We start from the raw sequence: 23,489 nt of genomic DNA, 5'->3' as shown, positions 1-23,489 counted from the left end.
GAGGCCTTCCAAGATTCAAAAGTGTTAACCCTCCATCACATAGGCTTTTTTACGTATGAAGGAAAATCAACTAATAATTTAATTATTCAGTCAACTAATTAATTATTTAACTAATTCTCTTACGCGTTTTTTCTCAATTATTTTTCCGTACATGCACAATTTAATTAATTTTCAATCAAAAACTATTACAAAGTTGAATTCAAAGTGCCACTTATAAATTGGGAGAAATCTTCGCAGACAAAGCCAAAATCAAAGTGTGTAATACTTAAGACAAGCCGTTCAAGTGAGTATTTAAGAACTACTAATATTGGTTGAAAATTCAAAAATTGAACTACTTGGGTGGAAAATCTTACTGAGTATTTTAAAATGCGTTTGATCTTAGTTTACAAAAATCATGCTAATAAAAAATTTAACTATTGCATTTGTATTTTAACATGTAACTAATTTTCAATCTATTTTAATAATCTGAAAGTATATGCAAGAATTTTATAAAATTAAACTCTTTAGAGTATTTGAAAATGATAAATTCTATCTAATTTTCAATCTTTTTTGATAACATGAAATTATATCGAAGAGTTTTATACAACTGAACACTTTGGAGTATTTTTTTATAAATCTTCAACAGATTTGAAAGGATTTTAAAGGAGATAATTTAAAACTTTCCTTTTTCGGACTTAGGGCATTTTAAAAGATTTCAAAGTTAAAATAACGACTATTTTCAAGATTTAGATTATTTATAATAAATTCTCACTTTCAATCCATTTTAATAATCTGGAAGTATTTCGTAGAATTATATAAAGTTAAACTCTTTAGAATATCTTTAGAAAATGTATAATAAATTCTAACTAGTTTTAAATCTATTTGAATAATTTGAAGGTATTTCGAAGAATTTAATAAAACTGTTCTCTAGAGTATTTTTTAGAAAATTTCATCTGATTTGAAAGGACTTTAAAGGAGATAATGGAAAATTTTCTGTTTTAGCATTTTTAGAATTCAGGGCATTCTAAAAGATTTCAAAGTTGAAAATAACTACTATTTTCAAGATTTTGAGTTTTTTGTAATAAACTCTAATTTTAAAACTATTTTAATAATTTAAAAGTATTTAAAAGAATTTGTAAAATTTAAATTTTTAGAGTATTTTTGGAGAATTTCAACTTATTTGAAATGATTTTCAAAGAGATAATTTAAAAAATTCCTTTTAAGATTTTTTTTTAGGATTCAGGGTATTTTAAAAGATTTCAAAGTTGAAATAACGATTACTCTCTGAGACAAAAAATGCACCGATCGCTCTGAGCGCATCAAATTGATAATGGAAATCTTTAAATCTAATCTTTTACATACTTTGGAGGAGTGCGGTCCTGTTTTCTTTCAATCCCAAAAGAAATAAACTACACTGTAAAAAATTAAAAAATTTTACCACTTAGAATGGTAAAATTACCAACAAAAAATTGGTGCAATTTTACTACCCTGATTATAGGGTGAATGCCACTTTCATACTAAAAGTTCCAACCTATCTTGTAACTTTACCACTTTTAGACTGACAATATACTCGTAACAAGGCTTTGTAAAACTACAGTTTCTGCTTATGAATCTGTGACTTTCAAAGTAGGTAATAAATGGACCTACTTTCAGAGTGTTGAATTTGTTTATGCTGGTAAAAATACAGAAACTGTTAAAAATTCCTTTTTCCAACGTAATTTCATGTCTTTAAATTTGATAATTGATAACACGATGTACCTGCACAGTTCTAAACATAGTATAAGTACAAGTAATTGTAAAGTTTCAAAGTATCGTAAAATAAGGCAAACTGGCGAAACTAAAATTATATGCAAAAAAGCGTGTTTCAGAACAGTATTAATTATGGCAAAATGTATTTGCAAAATTGATAAAAAATGTTTAACAAGATTTTTTTAAAGTAAAAAAACTGCTTTCTTCTATATTCCTTATTTGAGCGGGAAATTTACAATTTCTAGTCAAATTACTATTATTCACATTTCTCATGTAGATGCTAAAGTTAACATGTTGAATAAAAACACGAATATTTTTGGTTAGAATACCATCACCTAAAATTCATAATGCATTTGTAATTTTACAGAATCTGTCTGGAAACTTAAATAAGCTAAAAATTAAATTCTATACTGAAAGTGGATATTTGTTATTGTCAGTGAAAACGTTACTTTGGGGGTAGGTAATATTCGGACCTACTCTGAAAGTTGTAAAATTACCGGGCATTTTTTTTACAGTGTATAAATTCCTAAAAATAAAATATAAGTTTTCCTGTAATCCGGTATTTCCTTAAGCGTTTTTTCTGAATTATTCTTCCGTCCATGCACACATTAATTCATTTCTAATAAAAAGGTATCACAAAGTTGAATTTAAAGTGCCACTTATAAATTGGGAGGAAATTTGTAGACAAAGCCTGAATTAAAGTGAAATACTTAATGCAAGCTGTTTAAGATGAGTATATAAGTACTGTTAATAGAAAAAAAAAGATTGAGTGAACTTTGGGAAGCCTGAAAGTATACGGAGTCATTTGATGGCTCCTATAAGCAATATAAACAATATATACTGGTAGCAAAGCGAGTGTGAGTGTTAATGGAAAACTGAGTGACTGGTTCGATATTATGCAAAGTTCTAGGCAAGGATGTGTTATGTCATCATGACTATTTATTAAGCATGACCCTCTTCGTCGAAAACGGTGAGGATCTCGAAGCAGTAAGGGTACATGGATTATTATTCGCAGATGATAGGGTGGTTATGGCAGAATAAATCGAAGACTTTTAAAGAATTCTGAACAAACTGAATACAAGCATGAAGAGCATGGGCTTCAAATTAACGTAAATAAATAAAAAATTATGATGTTCGAAGGAAATATTGAGAAAAAACTTTGCGGCATTTTCTTAAATTAAGAGAGAATAGAACAAGTTGATAAGTATGTATATCTTGGTAGCCTATTCACTACCCTAGCGGAAGAAACGGAAAGGATTCGGAAAGACCGCGTTGGAAAGATTCGGAAAGGGTTCGGAAAGAGGTTCCTTTCTAATCCTTTCCAAATTGTATGGGAACTTTGCTTCCGATTTCTTTCCGAACTTCAAGGTGTCTCATGAACCTTTCCGATGTGTTTCTGAATGTACCACTCTCTGACTTCTTTCTGATCATTTCCGAATGTCTTCGAATGCTTCCGATTTCTTTCCGAATGTCGCCGAATATTTCCGATTTATTTCCGAATGACTGCCCACTTTACTCTTTCCGAATCAAATAAAAAAAATATATATTTTCGTGAAAATAATTTATTTTTTTCTTCAAATCCTTTTAAATTGCACGGATCATATTGATTCCTGTTGAATCCAGCAAAGATGATTTCTAAAAACCTAGAAATAGGGAAATTTTATACCTCAGAAAGCCTTTTTGACTTTCGTACATCACGTACATTATTGCTGCACATTATCACATCTAAATATTCCAAATTTCGAATATTCAATTTGCCCAAGTCTCATTTGTATGACCCTACCGATAGAAATCTCAGAGTATATGTTAAAGATTCTCAAGGCTCTGAGAAACTCTGCGAAATTCTCCGCAGGCACTCGGGTAGATATATTTAAAGTTCCAGGTAGATCGTTTAAAATGTCTGAAGTCTTTAAAATGTCTTTTCCGAAATTGAAATAAAAATAGATCATAAATAACAAGCAGAGAGGCTGAAATTGAAATAAGAATTCAATCATAAATATCAAGCAGAGAGGCTATCTGAATAGAGTAAAATTTAGAAATAGGTTTTCGTTAATTTCAAAGTTAACAGCCTAAAACATAATTCGGAAGCTGCGGGTTTAGATTTTAACGGCATGTGATACTTAGAAAATTGTCAATTTTACCAGTTTTAGGTTCCCCCGGCTTTTTTTTCTAGAATAATAAATACTTTGTCTTAAAATTTTGGGAAATGATAGTGCACATGCTAACGGACGTCCCCACATACTTTTTGTAGGTCAATTCAAAAAAGTTTTAATTTAGCAAAATGTGATTAATTTGCATAGCGCTTAGGTATTAGTATAGATTTTTTCAGTGTTGGATTACCCCGGCTTTTTTCTTAGGATAAGAAATATTTTGTCATAAAAATCTGGGAAATGATAGCGAACATGCTAACGGACGTCCCCGCACACTTTTTTGTGTTTTTTTTTTTCAAACAAATTTTTGATTTTGCTAACAACGTGTGTATATTTCGAGGTTATGTGTGTTACAATTCTCCTGAGCGTTACTTCCAAACTAAACAATATTTTTGGCCGAAAACTTTGGACTTACAAATAAACATAGTAACTAATCTCCCGGAACTAACCTTGTTTGCAGGCAATTAAAAAAGTTTATTTCATCAATAAATTTCAAATTATCGGAAAGGCAGAGATGAAAAACGACGTAACCTCAAAATAATGCCTACAATTTTTTTGTTATTATCCCTCAAAAAAGAGTCCGGGGACGTCCGTTATGATATTTTATAGCATCTCCGAATTCAGTTTGTAAAAATTTTCATTTTTGTGGAAAACAAGCCGGGGGAACTGTAGCCGATTGACCACACGACGAAGTATCACATGCCCTTAAATATCTGACTTTTTTTAAATGTTTAAAATTGGAATTAATGCAACGTTTTTCGTAAATGGAATGAGACGCTAAAAAAGACAAGATTTTTTAATTCAACTGAAAAATTGTATATTAGTATATAAGTTATAATGCTAAAAAAGTATAATGAGAAAATTCATCAATTAAAAATAAAGAGTGTTAATAATTTGAAGACAATTTTAAAAAGGGAGAGTCGGGTTAGCGACGGCCAACCACTAAATCAGGCCTGTCCAGAGAGGGGAGTTCGACTCAATCACCAGATGTTTGAGTTCTACTACGAGTCTTTCTACTCAGCTTCGGTGGTGGTCGGTTTCTGAAATGGAAGGGAGGTCTCCAGTGCTGTAGATACTCAATATCTCGCAAGCTGTCTTAGAGTAAACTTTTCTAAATATTGAAGGGCAATGATTTCAACATTTTTTAAACATTAGCTTATACTTTACAAAGAAATTGTCAACATAATTTGAAATCAGGACCTTGCAACATACCTATTGAAAGTTATGGCGCTTTTACATTTCCTTTATTTATTATTGTAAAGTAAAATGTAACCAAATATCAACTATTCATATGCTGAAATTGTTGCAATATTGATAAAATCATATTCCTGTCGAAAAAAGATATAATTTTTCAAGCTCAGGATATCAGTAAACATTTATCTTTCGTTCGAGTTGCATCTTACATGTACAGCATTAAACTAAAAATATTGCATTTCAAATTAGTCGCCCTAAAGCACCTACTACAAAACTTATTTGCGGTACTGAATTCTGCAATGTGCGTCACGTGGCACGCGCCACGAACAACGAAGCCTTTCCGGCAGCGAGTGGAGGTTGGTGGTGGAGTTAAGATCCCAAATCGCTTTTCGTACAGTGACGGAAAGATAAATGAGGAGTTAGATAGGCGCATAAACGAAGTTAAAAAAGTTATCGGCAGAGCAGGGCTCATTATCAGAAGTAAAAGTATATAAAATAAAACTAAAATGGCTAAACATAATTCTATATTTGTACCAATTGCTCTTGCGTAAGAAACGGAAAGAGTTCAGAAAGAGGTTCGGTTCCGATCCTTTCCAAATTGTATGGGAACTTAGCTTCCGATTTCTTTCCGAACGCCTCTCTTTCCGAAGGTTTCCGATGTGTTTCTGAACTTTCTCCGAAGTGTCCCACTGCATCTACTTCTTTCTGAACGTTTCCGATTTCTTTCCGAATAAGTGTTGCAGTGTCCCATTATCTTATTCCGATGCTTTCCGAATATTCACGTGTGTCCCATTGTTTATATTCGTTCCTAATGTTTCTGATTTCTTTCCCAATATATGTAAAATATAAAACACACACAAACATGTATATACGACATGTATATACATGTATATATTTAAATTAATAAATATAATAAATAACAACACAGTTTACTATGTATGTATTTAATTTCTTCCTTTTACGGGTTTGAGGGCCTCCGCTCCCTGTACATATAGTTAACATTCCATCCTTAGTCTAACTTAACTACTACTTAAAATCTACTCTTTCGAATTACGTAGGATGAACAATAGTAACAGGTGTAACATTAATTCTTAAAATGAGCGAGTTTCCAGGGCTTCCGTTCCCTCTTACCATAAAAATGCATTTTCCACGACATTGAAAACAATTTTCGCTTTTTACTGTCCTTTTTCAGGATCACCTGTTTGGCTCTGCCCTACTCCCTTGCTTTCCCTTACTTCTTCCAATTTCTTCATCCAAATCAATCCTTGTCCACTACCGTCCAAGACCCACCTTACACACTCATCCACACTCAACTGTCTCTCTTCCTCTCCTGTACATCTCCCTAATACATGTGTCCATGGCTCCATTTCGTATACACATACTCTGTATAAATTCTCTTCATCTATTCAATATCTGCATGCTCTCACTCCTTCTCCCATTCTAAACCGTACAACCCTACTCCATTTTTCTTCCTTCTTTATTTTTTGCAGATATTCTGGTTCCGCTAAACCGTTGACCATCATGTACCATCTATTGTACCTCGAATCTATTATCTTTATCAATCTCTCTTCTCCTTGCTTAACTAATAGCTCTATGTCCTCCCATTCCATAACCCCTTCTCTTATATTACAAACCCTTCTAATATTTCTCCTTTCTTCCTCCCATTTTGAATTTCCCGAATTGCCTCTCGCTTCATTGTTCCGAATTTCGCCCAGACATGCTTGTGCTATTCTGCTTCCCTCTCCCCTTTTAACTTTTCTTCAAACCTCCAGGCTTTCTTAATTTGTCTAGTAACTATATTTTCTCTTCCTAACTCTTCTCTTGACATGTATCCTGGGCAACTCCAGCTAATCCCTATTACCCACCTCAGAAATCGCTCATGCATGCTCTCTACTTTTCTATGCAACCAGACCCTCATTCTCCAATCGTTCCTGAACCTTTTCTTTCCTATACCCTATACTTTGCCCATTACTTTACTCGCACACTCAATTCTTTCCATCACTTGCAGCTCGTTTCCCCCTTTTGCCTCAAACCAAAAACCTAGGTAACAGAACTCCACAATTTCCACTTTTTGTCCGTTCATCTTCCAAACGTAATTTATTTTGCTCCTTCTATTTCTGAAGCACATCAGCTTTGTCTTATCTACGTTCACCGTCAAATCTTTTGCTCCGACATGCTCTTCGAAGATTCTCATCATTAGGCTCATCCCCTTCTCATCATCTATTGCCCAAAACCGTTCCACCTTTCCCTTTCTCCGTTAGCTTCTCCTCTAAGTCTGCCAGCAGGATATTAAATAGTAACGGACTCAACGGGAACCCTTGCCTTAGACCTCTACCTATCCAGAAAACCTGTCCTCTTTCTTTCTTATTTTCACCCTAATCCTGGTTTCAGTAAAAATTTCTTTTATCATCTACACCCCTCTCATTCATTACCTGCCGTAGCACTTTTCTGTTCACTGCGCCAAACGCTGCTTTGCAATCTACGAACAAAGCGACAAGTTTCCCTTTCTTTCTCCCTAAATTTCTGTCCCTCTCCCTTTAATGTGTTCTTTTCTTGCTTCTTGTATTGTCTACACGTAAACTTTCGGTAATAGATTTTTTATCCCCTTTCAGTCCATCTCATCTGCCCAAGTTTCGCTCATCATAATCACATCCCACTTTTCTAACTCCTCCCAAAACCCTTTATTCTTGTTCTTCAAACCTGACACATTCCAGAAAGCTATTTTCACGTTTCTCTCTTCCCTTCCCTCTTCTTTCCTCATCGCTTTGTTTTCCCTTAGCCGTTTGGAAACGCCTCTGATTTATTTATAGACTCTTTTTCGTCTCCCTCCCCCTACCATTCTTTTTCCTTTTTTTCCTTAATTCTTCTAATTCTTCGTCCCAGCACCATTCCTCCCCATTTATCCATAACCTGTCTCTCCCTATCCACATCATATGGCCCTGTTTCCTCTCTACCCAAGCCCTCTGCTCTATTTGCCATATCCTTTTCCTTTCCCTCAATGTCAGATCTTCTTAAATTCTTTCCCTTCTTCCTCTCAACAATTTTTTTCCCTCCATAATTTTCTTTTTCTCACTCCCCACTTTCACTGGGAACATTCTTTCTTTTCCCCCATATGCTCATTCCTAATTTCTAGATTGCCTACCCGTTCTTTTAACTGTTTTATCTCTCCAGATCTTTGTTTGTGAACCTTTCTCTGTCTATTCTCAATGCTCTCTAGTTTACCTCAAACCTTGTCTTTCTCCTTTTTCCAGCGTTTACCCAATTCTTCCAATTTTTCTCTTACCTTTTTCACTTACCCCCTTACATCGTTTCCCTGCCTAGTCATATCCCTATTCATGTCATCCAATCTCTTTCTTGATTCCTCTCTAAACCCTTTTATGAAAGCTTCCAATTTTTCAAACATCCCCCCATCCCCCCTATCTATCTCTGGTGTTTTCCGTTTAGTTCTAACTCTCGTGTTATCCTTGTCCCTTTCTACCTCATCGTCCCCTGCTTCTCTTTTCCTTTTTTCCTCCCCTTCACTGCTAGTCGCGCTTTCCTTTATGGCCATTCGTTCAGACTTCTGTTCGAACCCGCGTTGCCTAGTTTGTTGAGGCACTGCAAGTTTGAGAATTCCGCGTTGCTTGCCCATTTCTGAGTCCGCTACCCTCCCCTCCCTGGTCGACTTCTCGACACTTTCATCACCGCTGCTGTCACTGTGATCAACGTCATTCCTCCCCCCCACTGCGTATTCTTTCAGCAACATCAGCTGTTGCTGCCACTACTTTATCACCTACCTATTGCTCCCCTGACCCAGCAATTATTTTCCGACTCCTAACCTCAAAAACTTCACATGCTCAAAATTTTCACTGCAAACCACTCATTTTCACCCTTCACACCTTTGCCTTTACTCACCCTTATTCCCTTCACCAAAGCCAAAAATACACCACTTGACAAAAAGAGTTCTTCGCGATCGGTACCGGAAACGGAAGCCAACATATAATTTACTAATAAATTTATGAAATTAAAAAAATTAATAAATTGAAAATTAATTAAAATAAATAAATTTATAAATATAATGAAACATAAAAAGAAATATAAATAAATGTAGACCAATTATTTAAAAAAAGACATTTTTCAGCTAAAATTATTGATCGTCAACCAAAAAAAAGTGTTTGAAAGTAGTTTCACTTTTAACTATAAGTTGTCGTATTTTTAATAAAAAAAACGAGATGAAACAGATTAATTTTTAATGAAACAGTTGTGATCTTCAACCAAAATTATGCCACATTCAGCTAAATATATGAATTTTCGACAACAAGAAAGTACGAGTTTTCAACAACACAGTTGAATTTTCGACCAAAAAGAATGACTTTATAAAAAAATTGCTGAATTTTCAACAAATTAATCAAATTAACTTCAATTTTCGAGTTGTTTCCTGCATATTCCAGTGTTTATTTCTTCTCTATTGAAAATAAACTGCCGTATAAAGATTTTTCCAAAAGTCCTGGCAATAGGAAAATTCCATAACTATTTTATTATTTTTCACATATATTTATGTTATTTTTATTATTTGTGTAATGTCAAAAAATATTGAAGCTGGTTATTGAATATAATTCTTCCTAAGCTGGACTTGTAGAAGCATTATTTGGTTCCATTTCTACATATTTTTTCAAACATATAATGACAATTGATTATTTTGGTTCAGTCAAGTATTAGTGCAATCGAATGCTTACTATCAATTGGGTTTATCGATTGTAGCACTGAAAGCGAGTGAGTGAGTGAGTAAAGGACAATCTCAGATCAAAATGGCGCTGGGGACAAGCAGAGACGAGATGGTGTCAGAACTTTTCCAAAGATTCATGATGAAAATCACAACAAATTTTGGATATTCCTAATTTCCCTTAGTGCTTTCCATAAAAAACGTCATTGTGCTCCGTGACTTTATCAATAAACCTGGTTTTTTATTGTGTATATGAATATCGATAAAAGAGACGCTTCTTTTGGCTTTTTATCATTAATTCAAGCTCAGTGCAATTTATATTTCATGGTGTATTATTTTTACTATACAAAGAAGGAATTTTATCAATGACTTACTGTAGTAATTACAAATGAGATTTTGGCAAATTGAATATTCGAAATTCGGAATGTTTAGATGTGATAATGTGCAGCAATAATGTACGTGATGTACGAAAGTCAAAAAGGCTTTGTGAGTTATAAAATTTCCCTATTTCTAGGTTTTTAGGAATCATCTTTACTGGATTCAACAGGTATCAATATGATCTCTGCAATTTAAAAGGCTTGGAAGATAAAATTAAATTATTTTTACGAAAAAAATATTTTTTTATTTGATTAGGAAAGAAATTTGATAAATTCGGAAAGAGTAAAGTGCGTAGTTATTCGGAAATAAATCGGAAATATTCGGCGACATTCGGAAAAAAATCGGAAACATTCGACGACATTCGGAACTGATCAGAAAGAAGTCAGAAAGTGTGACATTCGGAAAGACATCGGAAAGGTTCATGGGACAGTTTGAAGTTCGGAAAGAAATCGGAAGAAAAGTTCCCATACAATTCGGAAAGGGTCAGAAAGGAACCTCTTTCTGAACCCTTTCCGAAATATTTCCGACGCGGTCTTTCCGAAACCTTTCCGTTTGTTCCGCTTGGGTATACTGTACGGTAACAAGAAATGGACCTATCAAGAATATGATAAGAGTAAAATTCACGCGATTTACATGAAATTCTTGCACATAATATGCGGGAAGACACTGATAAATAAAGTGAGTAACGAGACAATCCTCAAAGAATGTGATGCAGAAGAGACACTAGTCGATGTATTGGAAAGAAATCGGTTAAGATGGTTCAGGAATGTTGGGAGAATGAAAGATGAACGACTAATGAAACAAGTGTATCAAGGTAAAGTAAATGGCAGTTTGCCCAGAAACAAACCAGGGAAAGAATGTGTGAATGAGACCCTAATTAGAAGAGGCATAAGAATCCACAAAAACAAGCGAGCTTGCATGAAAAAATGTATGGACGAGAAAGAAGCTAGAGAAGTATGCCAAGACAAAAGATTTTGGCGACAAATAGTTAATAAAAAGAGTGTCAGTAGAGTGAGTGACACCTGGAACAAAATACAGTAAAGACCCGTTTATCGTAGGACTCGGCTATTGCCAGATTCGGGACCCGTTTATCGCGGGATACATTACCCCCCCACTCTTTACTTTCACATCTCTCGGTAAACCAATAGCTGAAAAGGCGGGACTGGGTTGATTTTAAACTGAAGATTGCAGTACGTATTTCGACGTTATCTAGCATGCGCGTGTGAAAACAACTGCAAGCTCACATCGCTAGTGAGCGGACCAATCAGGTTGTTCTCACTGAAAGGTGCCTGCCTTCCAATGAAGTGGTGGGAGCCACTGAAATTTCTCCTTATTCTGCGATAAACGGGACCCATTCATTTCAGAAGCCTTGCAATAAATGGGTCTTTACTGTACCTTGGGTACTAATTGGCCTGAGTGGGGAACCATACATGACGACTTTGTGAGGCTCTTCACTTGGGGTAATCGCTAGAGAGATTGATTAGCAATCTGGGTCGGAATATTGTTGCGGGACGAACGTGATATTTAAATAAACAAAATGGTAATTCTAGATCTATCTGAAAAACCTATACCTCCTTCTTCACATTACTCTCTTCCTCACCGAGTGAGTCACCCCTACGTCGAAAGGGAAATTGCTTAGTGGTAACTGTGTTACGGAGGATTCAAATTTGCCCAATTCAAAAACCTCTGATAACTCTTCTAATCAATAAGCTAGAACATATATCAAATAAGGACAATTTAACCGAAACATAATTTCTATTCTAAAAACGTGGGCCACATTGTTTAGCAAGCATCGATAGGCCTATCTCTCTCTTCCGCTCCGTCGCAGAAGGATGATATAATCGAGAGAGTGAGAGAGAGGAGCTGCACGACATATAAATACTAAGTTTATGTATGAAAAAATTTTTTCACCAAAAATTGAATGCCAAATTTCAATTTTAATTATATATATATATATATATATATATATATATATAACTTGACTAAATCTTATACCTGACACTGACGAGGACCCCTATTCGTGGTCGAAACGTTTGCCAATCTAACCCTCTAAGAAATGCATGTTTTATAATTAAGTATTTTCATAAGACCCTAATGCCAATGAAAAATTTCTTCAAACAAATTTAATAATTGGGTCAATTAAATTCTACATCTTTCAAAAGACAGTAAAGATGTCACTGAACGATTTCAAAATTACGTTTAGCAATACTGATGTAAATGAAGTTCTAAACGTTCATATGTACAGAATAAAAAACTTTTTTGCATATATCATTTAGGAGGACAAAAAATTAGAATTTTTCAAACAAAATTGGCAAAAGACAATTTAGAATTTCGACATTTGTCAATTAAACATTGTTAGAATTTCAATAGTTGCCAATTAAAAAACACGAAAAATATTTTTTATACTCAGAATTATAGGCTAGGTGAGACATTTCGGCTGCACTCATAAAATCAACCCTGATTATACGCATCCATAAAACGCCTACAATGGCAAGTTAGATTTTAAATGTTTGTCAAGTAAAAAGCCTCAAATATCTTTTTTTAATTGACAACAAATATTGAAATTCTAACTTGTCATTTTTAACATTTTTAGAAGTGCGTATAATAAGGATAATTTTTAGGGGTGCTTCCGAAATATCTCACCCGAGATGTAATTCAGGATAAAAAAAATTGCTGACGTTTTTATTTGTATCTAACTCAACCTATAAATCAGGACATAAATAAAGAAGCTTATGGTCGTTTTTTAAATTTGAAAATATCGAAATTCTAACTTTTTATGTTTGAAATATTATCTTATATAAAAAGGGTTGATTTTACCAACGTTTAAAAAATATATCAGCCAACTTATAATTCGGAGCATATGAAACAAGATTTTTAACGTTTTTTAATTGTAAATTATCGAAATTTTAACCTGTCTTGAGTTTATCTGAATAATGATTGATGTGTAAGGTTAGTTAACTCACTTAGAATTAAATTTGTTTACGTGGCCCTGTTAGGTACCTTTCACTTATACATAAAAAGGTCTGCATTTTAAAATAAAAACGTGTATTGTTCCAGGATTTGGTAGAAGTAGTCGACCTGTTTTCAGCAATGAGGCGCAAGAGGCAGAAGGGCAGTTGGTCCGTTCAGTAGAAGAATGGAGGCGAGAAATGCAGTTAGAAAAATTTATATTACTGGGCCACTCAATGGGAGGTTTTCTTGCAGCTTCGTATGCCATTCAATACCCTCAAAGAGTTCAACACTTGATACTCGCTGACCCCTGGGGGTTTCCAGAAAGACCAGCAGATGCTGGAACTAGGACATATGTGCCATTTTGGGTAAAAGCGATAGCCTACGCCGTTCAGCCTTTAAATCCATTATGGGCTGTTCGAGTAGCTGGTCCATTTGGTTAGTTTTTACTTTTCTTAAAATTTACGTTTACATAATATTAATGATAATACCAAGGTTACCCAATGTGCCAAATTGGCACACAACTCTGATTAGATCACTTGACTGCATTATAAAATGCGTCCATACCGGGACAGCCCCGTGTAGAAAGGTACGTACCAAAGCACAGTGGGTCGGAATTCCGAAAAGTTGAACAAAAGTAGAAAATGTTCATAAAATGGATAAAATGTTCTAACTCGGTGGTTTTTGGGGTCGTTGATTACGAATCCGATGTCCAAAATTCAAAAAACAAAATGGTGGATACAATATGGCGGGCGAGTCTGCTAAATAAATTGTAATTTTTTTCAAAATTGGTATAAGGGGGTTTTTGAGGTCGCTGATTACAAATACGGTTTAAAAATGTAAAACAATGGTGGATCCAATATGGAATGTGCTAAATACATTTTTTATTCTTTTGAAGTTGGTAAAAAGGGGGTTTCGAAGTCGTTTATGATGAATCCGTTGTTAAAAATTAAAAAAAGGGGGGATCTAATATGTCAGACGAGTATAATAAATAAATTTTTTATTACTTTCAAAATTTGTATAAAGGGATTTTCGAGGTTGCTGATTACGAATCCTTACTACAAATTTTAATTAAAAAGAAAATGGTGGATCGAATATGGCAGTCGAGTATTCTAAATTTGATTTTTTCAATATTGGTTTAAGGGGGTTCTGGAGGTAGCTGATTACGAATTTATTATCAAAATAAAAATATCAGTGTAAGAACTTTTTTTAGGAGACTTAAACTTGGAGGTCCATTTTTTTAAATATCGGGGTGCTTAATTTTGGGGAATCCCCTTTCCTCTCACACATGCTCCATAAATCCTTATGGATATAAATATCAGTCGTCCTCATCAGTTAATACCACCTCATACTATAATTGTCATGTTTCTGGAAGTCCGGCTACATCTTCGAAATTATTCATAGTAATTTCGGATGAATTTTCAGAAATATCTCTATCATCAACTTCGTCCACTCAAAATTCATAGTCGATATTACTGGGTCCGAAGTATCTAATAATCGGTCAAACATATCTTCCATAGTAGCAGCTCTGCTATGCCTTCTACTATGATTAAGCCTGTAATATTTGTGATTTTTGTTACTAGCTTCTCATGGTTCTTCGACTAACATTCCAACTGGCAATATACTGTATTTTATAAGTTTGGCACCATGCATGATTATTTTTTATGAACCGAAGATGGCAGTTTGTACCAAGAATAATCTTGAACATAGAGTTGACCTGTAGAAGTGCATAGTTCATCGAAGAGAATCACATTTATTGGTAAATGACAAGTTAGAGTGATCAATATTGTTTTGAAGTTACGGAGAAGTTCATTATCCAATCCAAGACAGCCAAGACATCTTGTACCTTGAATACTCTTCGAACGGTATTACCGCTGTTAGTAATGCCACTACCGCCAGCTTTGGACAGATCAACTTGAGTCCCAATTTCATCCAAAGTTTGGACAGAATCAGACTTCTATTTTTTAAACAGTTCCTTATCTTGCGCGTTTCTCATTTGCCATTTTTTAATGGGTAGTCCGTATGAAATATAAAAACAGCATACAGAAAATCGTATCCAAGCATGTAAATGATATATTTAGAATTGAAACGACTCAGGATTAGGTACAAAAAGTCCTTTTTCCTTGTTTCAGAAGTCATTAAACAGCGATGGATATGCGTGACATAAAGCACGTTTGCATTGATCTAGTCCCAGTTACAAAATGCAACACCTTACAGACAATAAATGGCATACGCATTGAAAATAATATACATATTTTGACGTCTTCTATTGATACTTCAACAGATTAAATCTGTTGAAGTTCTTGCATTTGAACATCGACTATCTTCTTCTGATCCCGAATTAGTTATTCTGATTCTTTAGCGAACTGAATCTCTAATGGGCAAAAAAAATCGTGTATTTGATATTATAGTTTCATGATTGATTACTGTAGATTTATTTGTACGATTGTTTGTAAAATGAGCGGCCTGAGCTATCATAAAAACTCCAGGAATAGATTAAAATTGCTTCTGCTTCTGTGTTACTTGAATTCGCGATGCCTTGGATAATTACATCTTTTTATCATTCACAAATCCTTTTCCCGGTATGATTAAACAAAGTTGGAAGAGAGATCTCAGTTGATGTTTCTGTGACTACTATGTCATTTCTTTGAGGCTTACATATAGTAAAGCTTTCGCATTTCTAACGTGCGCATATGGAGGAAAAATATCAGCTCCTTTTGAGTGAACTTCATCTCTCATAGCTATGTACGTAGATTTGCTTAGTTTTTGCTCTAATAGAAAAGCTAAACCTTCCTCTGGAGTCATCTTCAGAAGTAAGGGCTTTGGTTCCTGCATAATTCGTCTCAATTTTGCCAGTCCAGATGGACCTTTTATCATTTCTTTTAATACTAAACGAAAATCTTTTTCCTTTGATAACTTAGATGCATGGTAACAAGCCATCAACTATCTTTTAGGGTTGTTTTCATTTTGAGCACTGATTGTAGTAAGATCACGTGTTTGTGATTCCTCAGACTTTTGATCAAATGAAAGTGACGGAAGACCAAAACTTGATGTACTTCGCAAGTTCATTTCTTCGTTTTCTACTTCCATATCTAAGTCAGGAATTTTAAAGTCAGAATCTAACCAGCTGCCATGTTTTTTTTCAAGTATATCTTTTTTCCTGCTGACTTTTTGAATTTTGCGTCGTGTTTCCCCGCAATACTTCAAATAGCTAGATTCAAGCGAACTAGATACTCATTAGGTAAATTGCATTTCTCAAAATTTTATTTCCGCATGATGTATTCAATTTTTTTGCTTTGTGATGATAGATTAAGTATCTCCCTCTTTGTAAACTTCGCCATCTTTTTACTTAAATATCAAAAAATAATAATAGTAATGATAATGATAGTAAACATATAACCAAAGTGAAAAAGGAAAGAAAATCAGAATCAAAACAAATATACGAGGCACACAGAAAATATTGGCTGCAATAAATTTTTAAATAAATGAAGGAACGTTAATATTATTAAATATTAATTTAGAGTGATCAGTGGATGAGATTTATACAATAGATACAATCTGTAAGCGATGCGACATTGCTAACACGTATTTCACAACAGAAATAGTACACCTATGTGCAAATCTGATTAACGTTGCGCCTAGAAAACAAGTGAAGAGCGAGTCATCACGCTTAGACTTATAATCCCCTGAATATAGCAGTTCATTATTTTCCTCAAAAAAGTGCATATGTGAATTGTAGGTTAAGACGTGCGCAACAGAATGCTACCTCGAATTCATGTTTTAGAGACGGTATGCAGGAGAAGGTGTGCTAAGGTTCGAGGATGTTTTAAATTATTTTGTATATTTTATTGAAGAAGGAACATTTACGCAAAAAAATAAAAACACTTCACTTATTCGTATTACTTTTCCTTTTGAAATAACTCAATTATTGTAACAAATTGAAGTTTTCATAGTACGTTCAAATATTTCTTGCACTACAAGATATTTATGAAGTGGCTTAGGCGGTTTGGAGCTCGGATCTAACATTTGAGGTTCGGGGTTTGATACATGAGCCAGTATCTCTGCAAATTTCTTGTGTAGTTAAACTGAGGTTCTGGTGTTTCCCACCTTAATGAATGTTTAATGGTTATGTTTATGACTAAATAATTTTGCCAGATCAGGATTAGACAGAGAAGAATCGTTAGAAATAGTTACTAGCTCAAGTTTTGAGTTAATCACTTTAACGATCCGAAAAGATCGGACAACGATCTGTCGCGATTCACTGCTGCTCGCACACTGTTTTTCTCAAGCGACAAGGCTATCATCACACACTCAAACTGAGAAATCACGTGGCTTCAAATATTCCTTTAAATAATAAGGAAAATAAATATAGCTTTGAAATAGGCGATGTAACTGCACGATGAAAAGAAAAAACATTAAGTGCTTAATCGAGTATTTGTCAACAACGCAAATGCCGCCCGCAGTAAAGAAACAGTATAAATAGCCGCCCGCCATAATCCACTAAGTTTACAGAATATATATATATTTTTTAATCTAATTAATAATAGTTCTTCAGAGTTCGCTCATTTCTTTCGCTCTTACTGGTAGCAGACAAATCTGTGTAATCGGACGTTCGTATTTCGAACTGGCAGTTTTTACGCGAAAAGTACGTACTAAATCATCCTTTCCCTTGTAGAATTTAACTATGTGGCCTAACAACCATTTAAAAGGCGGTAACGAATCATGTTTCAAAATAACGATATCACCGATCACAATATTTAGCTCTTTGTTAAAACCATTTGTAGCGTTTTTGTAAAGACTGTAAATAATCAACAGCCCATCTTCTCCAGTAAATATCTGAATTTTTTGTATTAACTGCCATAGATCTAATCGATTTTTCTAAGTAAATTCCAATGAGGGTTCTGGAATGCTGGTCAAACGGGCTCTAATCAGAAAATATCCAGGTGTAAGATAGGAAAAGTCTTCAGGATCATTTGAAAGAGGGGCAATAGGACGGGAATTGAGGCAAGCTTCTATACGAGTAAGAAGGGTATAAAACTATTCGTATGTAAGAGTATGTGCACCTGCAATTCTTTTCAGATGGTGTTTAACTCTTAACTCCAGCCTCCCATGAACCCCCAAAATGAGGCGCGGAAGGAGGTATGAAATGCCAAGAAGTACCTTGAATTGCGACCTCATTATGCAAATTAGCATCCAGTTTAAGATTCAAAAGACAATTTTTTTTATTCCCGGTCAGCACCGTGAAATGTCGTACCATTATCACTGTACAAGTGTACAGGTCTACTTCGCCTTGAAGAAAATCGATGAAAGGCGGCGAGAAAAGAGGCAGATGAATAATCAGAAACGAGTTCTAAATGGACAGCTCGCGTACAACAACAGACGAAAAGCGCAACGTAAGTTTTGTAACTCTTTCTGCCACGACCGGAAGTAAAGCGAACATTAAATGGGCCTGCATAGTCCACACCAGAATGTGTGAATGGACGATTTGGGGTCACTCTAAATTCAGGTAAGTCCCTCATAAGTTGTTGAGACAAAGCCGCGCTCTCACGTGTGCACTCCAGGAAACCTTTGATCAGTCGTTTAACCAAAGAGCGAGCTCCTAAAATCCAGTAACGCTGTCTGAGCATATGTAAAGTTAATTGCTGACCATCGTGTAAAGATCGAAGGTGAGCATGCATGGCGATAAGCTCACTTATGTGGTGACGCGGCAAAATGATAGGATGCTTCTCATCAAAACTGATAGGAGCATGCCGTAGTCTTCCACCTAACCTTAAGAGATTGTTGGAATCCAAAAATGGATTCAAAATTTTTAATAGCGAGTTCTTTGGAACTACCCTATCTTCTTCGTTCAAAGCTTTTATCTCATTAGAAAAGGAATTTGCCTGGACAAATTTAATCCAAAATATAACAGCTTGTTGGATTTCAATCGCATAAAGAGACATGGTTAAAAATTTAGGTTTAGGCTTATTAAGTTTTGAGTGTTTGAACACAAAGGCATCAATAAACCTTTTACAATAGACAGTTACACGAAGCAATCTTGGCCGAGAGGAGAATTTAAGCATCAAGTTAAATGGACTTTTGATCACACTCAAAACATGATGACTCTCTAGTGGCCGCTGTTCTAAATTTTATTGCGCGGGGGCTGCGTGGCGATATTCAGGCCATTTTGAGGAGTGCAAAGTTAACCAAGGTGCACCTTACCACCATGAGGAATGCCTTATCAATTTTTCGGGCGTGAGTCCCCGTGCAGGGCAGTCGGCTGGATTATCTTTAATAGAAATGTATCGCCATTTCGCGCGAGTTACCAGCTCATGAATTAGGGGAACTCTATTGGCAACAAACACAGGCCAATTGGAAGGATGTTTTCCTAGCCAAGCCAAAACTTTTACGGAATCAGTGTGACAGTAAATAGGTATTTCATCCAATGATATAGTTTCCATGACAAACTTAAGCGTCTTAGTTAGCAACGCAGCTCCACACAACTCCAAACGAGGAATTGACACATATTTAACAGGAGCTACTTTAGATTTAGCCATTAGTAGGCAAACATGAGCCTGTTTTAAATCTTCACTAAGAATTCTAATGTAAACGCAAGCTGAATAAGCTTTTGACGAAGCGTCAGAAAAGCCATAAAGCTCGAATTCAGAGTTTGTCTGCAGTTGTCGTGTCCATCTGGGGACTTTAAGTGCTTTTAATTTTTCCAGAGAACCATGATAATTTAACCATTGAATTTTAAGATCATCAGGTAGCCATTAATGAAAGAACAATCCGTTTTGTTGGATTTTCGACTAAAGAAGAATTCACTTTAAAAAGGAATGAATCGGACTTAGGATCCCAAAATAAACTAAAAAAATAACTAACTGAAATTCGATAGCACGTTCGTGTTCTGCCGAGGGACAATCTTCCAATAGTTCGGGTTCATTTGCGGCCCTATTTCGCAAATGGAAACCGCCAGTTTCTGATAACACTGTTACTTGAGCTCGCGCCTGTTTAGCCTCAATCTGACTATCTGCACCAAACAAAACGTCATCGACGTAAGTATTATTTTCTAATATAGTTTGGGCTAAAGGAAATCTATTTCCTTCATCATAACCTAACTGCTTAACCACTTTGTTAGCCAAATAAGGAGTACAGGCAGTACCGTAAGTACCGGTTAAAATTCTATAAGCGACGAACCTTTTATCAGGAAAAATCCAGACAATTCTTTGATAGTCACAATCCCGGGGGTCAACTAGAATTTGTCTTAAACATTTTTTCAATGTCAGCCATATAAACAAAGCGATGTGACCTCCAATTCATAATGATTGAAACCAAATCATTGAGAATCTTGGGACCGATGTGAAGATGAGAATTCAAGGAAGAATTATTGGAAGTTAAACTGGAAGTTAAACTGGAAGCGTTGAAAAAACCCTCAACTTAGTGGTGGAACTACTTTCTCTTAAGATAGGGTGATGAGGCAAATACACAGTTTGTGGAAAACTATCCAATTCCTTTCCTTGAAGAAGTTCCATGTGCCCAAGGCTTTCATATTCTGATAAGCAACTGGAGTATTGTAACAATAATTCCAATTTCTCCGATAAACGACGAATTACTTTATTCAAACGATCTTAGCTCTCTCCATGGATGCAGCTATTTTTATGGGAAAACCGTTTTTGAAAGGTTTTCGAATCATGTAACGTCCGTCTTTTGTTCGTTGGTAATTCGTGGCGAAATGCTTATCACAAAACATTTCGTCATCTGTCAAAGTATTTTTAAAGGGAACTTCTTCCAACTCCCAGAACCTGGTTAAGTCTTGATGCAAGACTTCTGCTGAAATAGCCTGATGTGGTGTAACTGGGATGTTAATTTCTATTTTATTTGTGACTGAAACCGGCCTAGATAATATCCAACCAAAAACGGTACTTTGCGCAGTAAGAGAACCCAATATACCCTGTTAGAGACCAGGAAGTAAATATGAGCCATATTTATCGGCTCCTAAAATCAAATCAGCTTGATGGGAGCTAAAGAGATTTGGGCCTGCTAACCCTAACTCTTTTAATTGATCTTCATTCCCCCCGTTAGATCTTACAGGAGGAGCATATGATGTAACGTGTAATAATACTAAAGCTTGGATGTAAACTTTAGGACAGTTCTTTTTTGTAGGAATTAAATTAAATTCTGCTAACTTTCTTGAAGAACCAATATTACCTCCTCCAACCCCATATACTACTGCTTTAACCTTTTTGTAGCGTGGACTTAATATTTTCATTGCTCTCTCGATAATAAAACAACATTCAGATCCTTGGTCCAGCAAAACTCTAAATCCGTAACTTCTTCCATTTTCAACTTGGAAGGACATAACAGCCGTAGCGAGTAAGGTTGAGCGCGACAAATTTTGGTGATTATTCAGAAAATAAAACGAAACTTTATCGTCTGCTTCTTTAAGCGCTACATGATTCACCCCCACCTTCACGGTGGAATTGCCGGGATCATTTGATTGTGACGCGATGGAACCTAAAACTGCCCATTGAGAAGTAACCGATGCAGAGTTAGTTGGTTGCAAGGTGGGATTTGAATTATAATCCTCGGAATGCAACAGGGAATTATGTTTCCTACCACACTTGCAACATTAGAATTTTCTAACACAATTTTGTGGTCGATGTCCGGGCGTGAGACAATTATAACAATAATGAATATTTGTAGCAACTTCCCTACGCCTGTCCACAGGCAGAGCTTTGAATTGGTTGCATTTAAATAAAGAGTGATTATCCTTACAAAGGAGACACTTTCAGCTAGAAGTTGCATTGTGGCTCCTAACTCCCGATTGTTTTGAAGTCTTACTCTTTTCTTGAGAACTCGCAACAGGTTTTGAAGCTTTAATAGCCTCCAAAATACGTATGCGAGTCTCCATAAATGAGTCAATTTGCTGATAAGTGGGATAATCAGTGCTAGAACTAATATGCATTATAAAAACAAGTAAATCACTCCAATGTTCTGTTAAGCATTTAAGATTTTTGAGAGCCGCCAATGACTTATTTGTTTTATCGTTTAAGTTTTTTAAGTCTTCCAGAATATTATTCGACACATTAGGAAGATTGATAAAGGCTTGTAAATGAGTTGAGATTAAAGCTCTTTTGTTGTCAAATCTGGTCTTTAGCCACTCCCAAGTGGAGATAAAGTTAGCATCAGTTATCGAAACATGTCTTTAAAAACCTTCAGTTTCGCCCTTTAAGGACAATCTCAAATAGTGTAATCTTGTGTAATAGTGTAATCTTGATTTGAGGAAGTTTTACAGGCAAGGAATCTTGACGAATAATTTGAGACTGATTTAAACTTTCATTAGCCTTAGTCTCAGGAGTAAGCCAGACCAATTGATTATATAAAAAATTTCGCGCATTGAGATAAGCATCTTCAATAGCTGGATACTTAGACTTTGTGAAATATCCCAATTTCCCATGCTCAGCTGACGTAGTTCCAGCTTAAATTTCCAGACGCAGGGTTTCACAACACTTTCAGCGTTGGTCAAGAAGTTCTATCCGGGATTTGACAGTAGCCACCGTGAGATTGGTTTTTCCAATTTTCTTAAAATTGGTTTCAGTGCGTAGAATCGCCTGAGAAATCTCTGATAACTCAGAGAATAATGGTTCCATTTTAACAAAAGGAGCAATTCAAATTGACAATTGCTGATAATTCAGATAAAGTTAAAAAGTCTTAATTTGCAAACTAAAGAACTGATTTAGCTTTGTTTTAAATTTCTCTAATAAGACGAGCAAATTTGAGTGTGCGAGAGCATAATAATTAATAAAATGTCAATAAATCATCACTGAAATACTACGGTCTGAATTATTATTATTATTTTGTTTGCCAGAACGAGCCTCTCTCATCATGGGTAAATTAAAGTTATCATCTTACCACTGGAGAAGGTTAGAAATCAATGAAGTCTAAAATTAAGAGTGTTGAGAATCATCTAAATATCAGCTGGCAAATCTGTTATTTCTTCCTTCAGGTGAAGAATAATGAAAGACCGATCCAGTGAAGAATGATAGCATGGAAGATTACAGTACAGACTGTTTGGAGAAGGACGGCTGCCTTACAGTACGCGCAAAGATGTCACCAGCTTATATCCTTGCTATGTAACCTCAAGCCGTCATATTTTCCACCTAGTTTCTGTGCTTTCACTTAATAAAATTTCTCACTTTGGTCTTTTCTGTCTTAATTTTACACTTTTGAATGTTTTTTCACGATTTTCTATCCGGCTCGAAAGACCATTTTGTTTAACGTTTATGATTGTGAGTAAATAGTTTTGCCAGATCAGGAATAGACAAAGAAAAATTGTTAGAAATAGTTACTAGTTCAAGTTTTATTTAAAGTATAGAATACTTGGCAGACTAAGACCATTTTTTGAGAAC

At 35.2% G+C, this 23,489-nt stretch overlaps 1 protein-coding gene across 6 annotated transcripts in view; it reads left to right on the top strand.

Annotated features, from left to right (window-relative positions):
• Positions 1-23,489, top strand: part of LOC117171623 ((Lyso)-N-acylphosphatidylethanolamine lipase) — a 55,684-nt gene that overhangs the window by 10,026 nt on the left and 22,169 nt on the right. For all 6 annotated transcript variants that reach the window (XM_033359102.1, XM_033359098.1, XM_033359100.1 and 3 more), the window contains exon 4: positions 13,210-13,539. In XM_033359102.1, coding sequence (XP_033214993.1) covers positions 13,210-13,539 — 330 coding nt within the window. The remainder of the gene's footprint in view (positions 1-13,209; positions 13,540-23,489) is intronic.

The sequence above is a fragment of the Belonocnema kinseyi genome, chromosome 4 (assembly GCF_010883055.1).
Source record: "Belonocnema kinseyi isolate 2016_QV_RU_SX_M_011 chromosome 4, B_treatae_v1, whole genome shotgun sequence".
In the NCBI taxonomy this organism is placed as follows: domain Eukaryota; kingdom Metazoa; phylum Arthropoda; class Insecta; order Hymenoptera; family Cynipidae; genus Belonocnema; species Belonocnema kinseyi.
The sequence above is the reverse complement of the archived record's forward strand: the minus strand, read 5'-3'. Positions and strand labels throughout refer to the sequence as shown.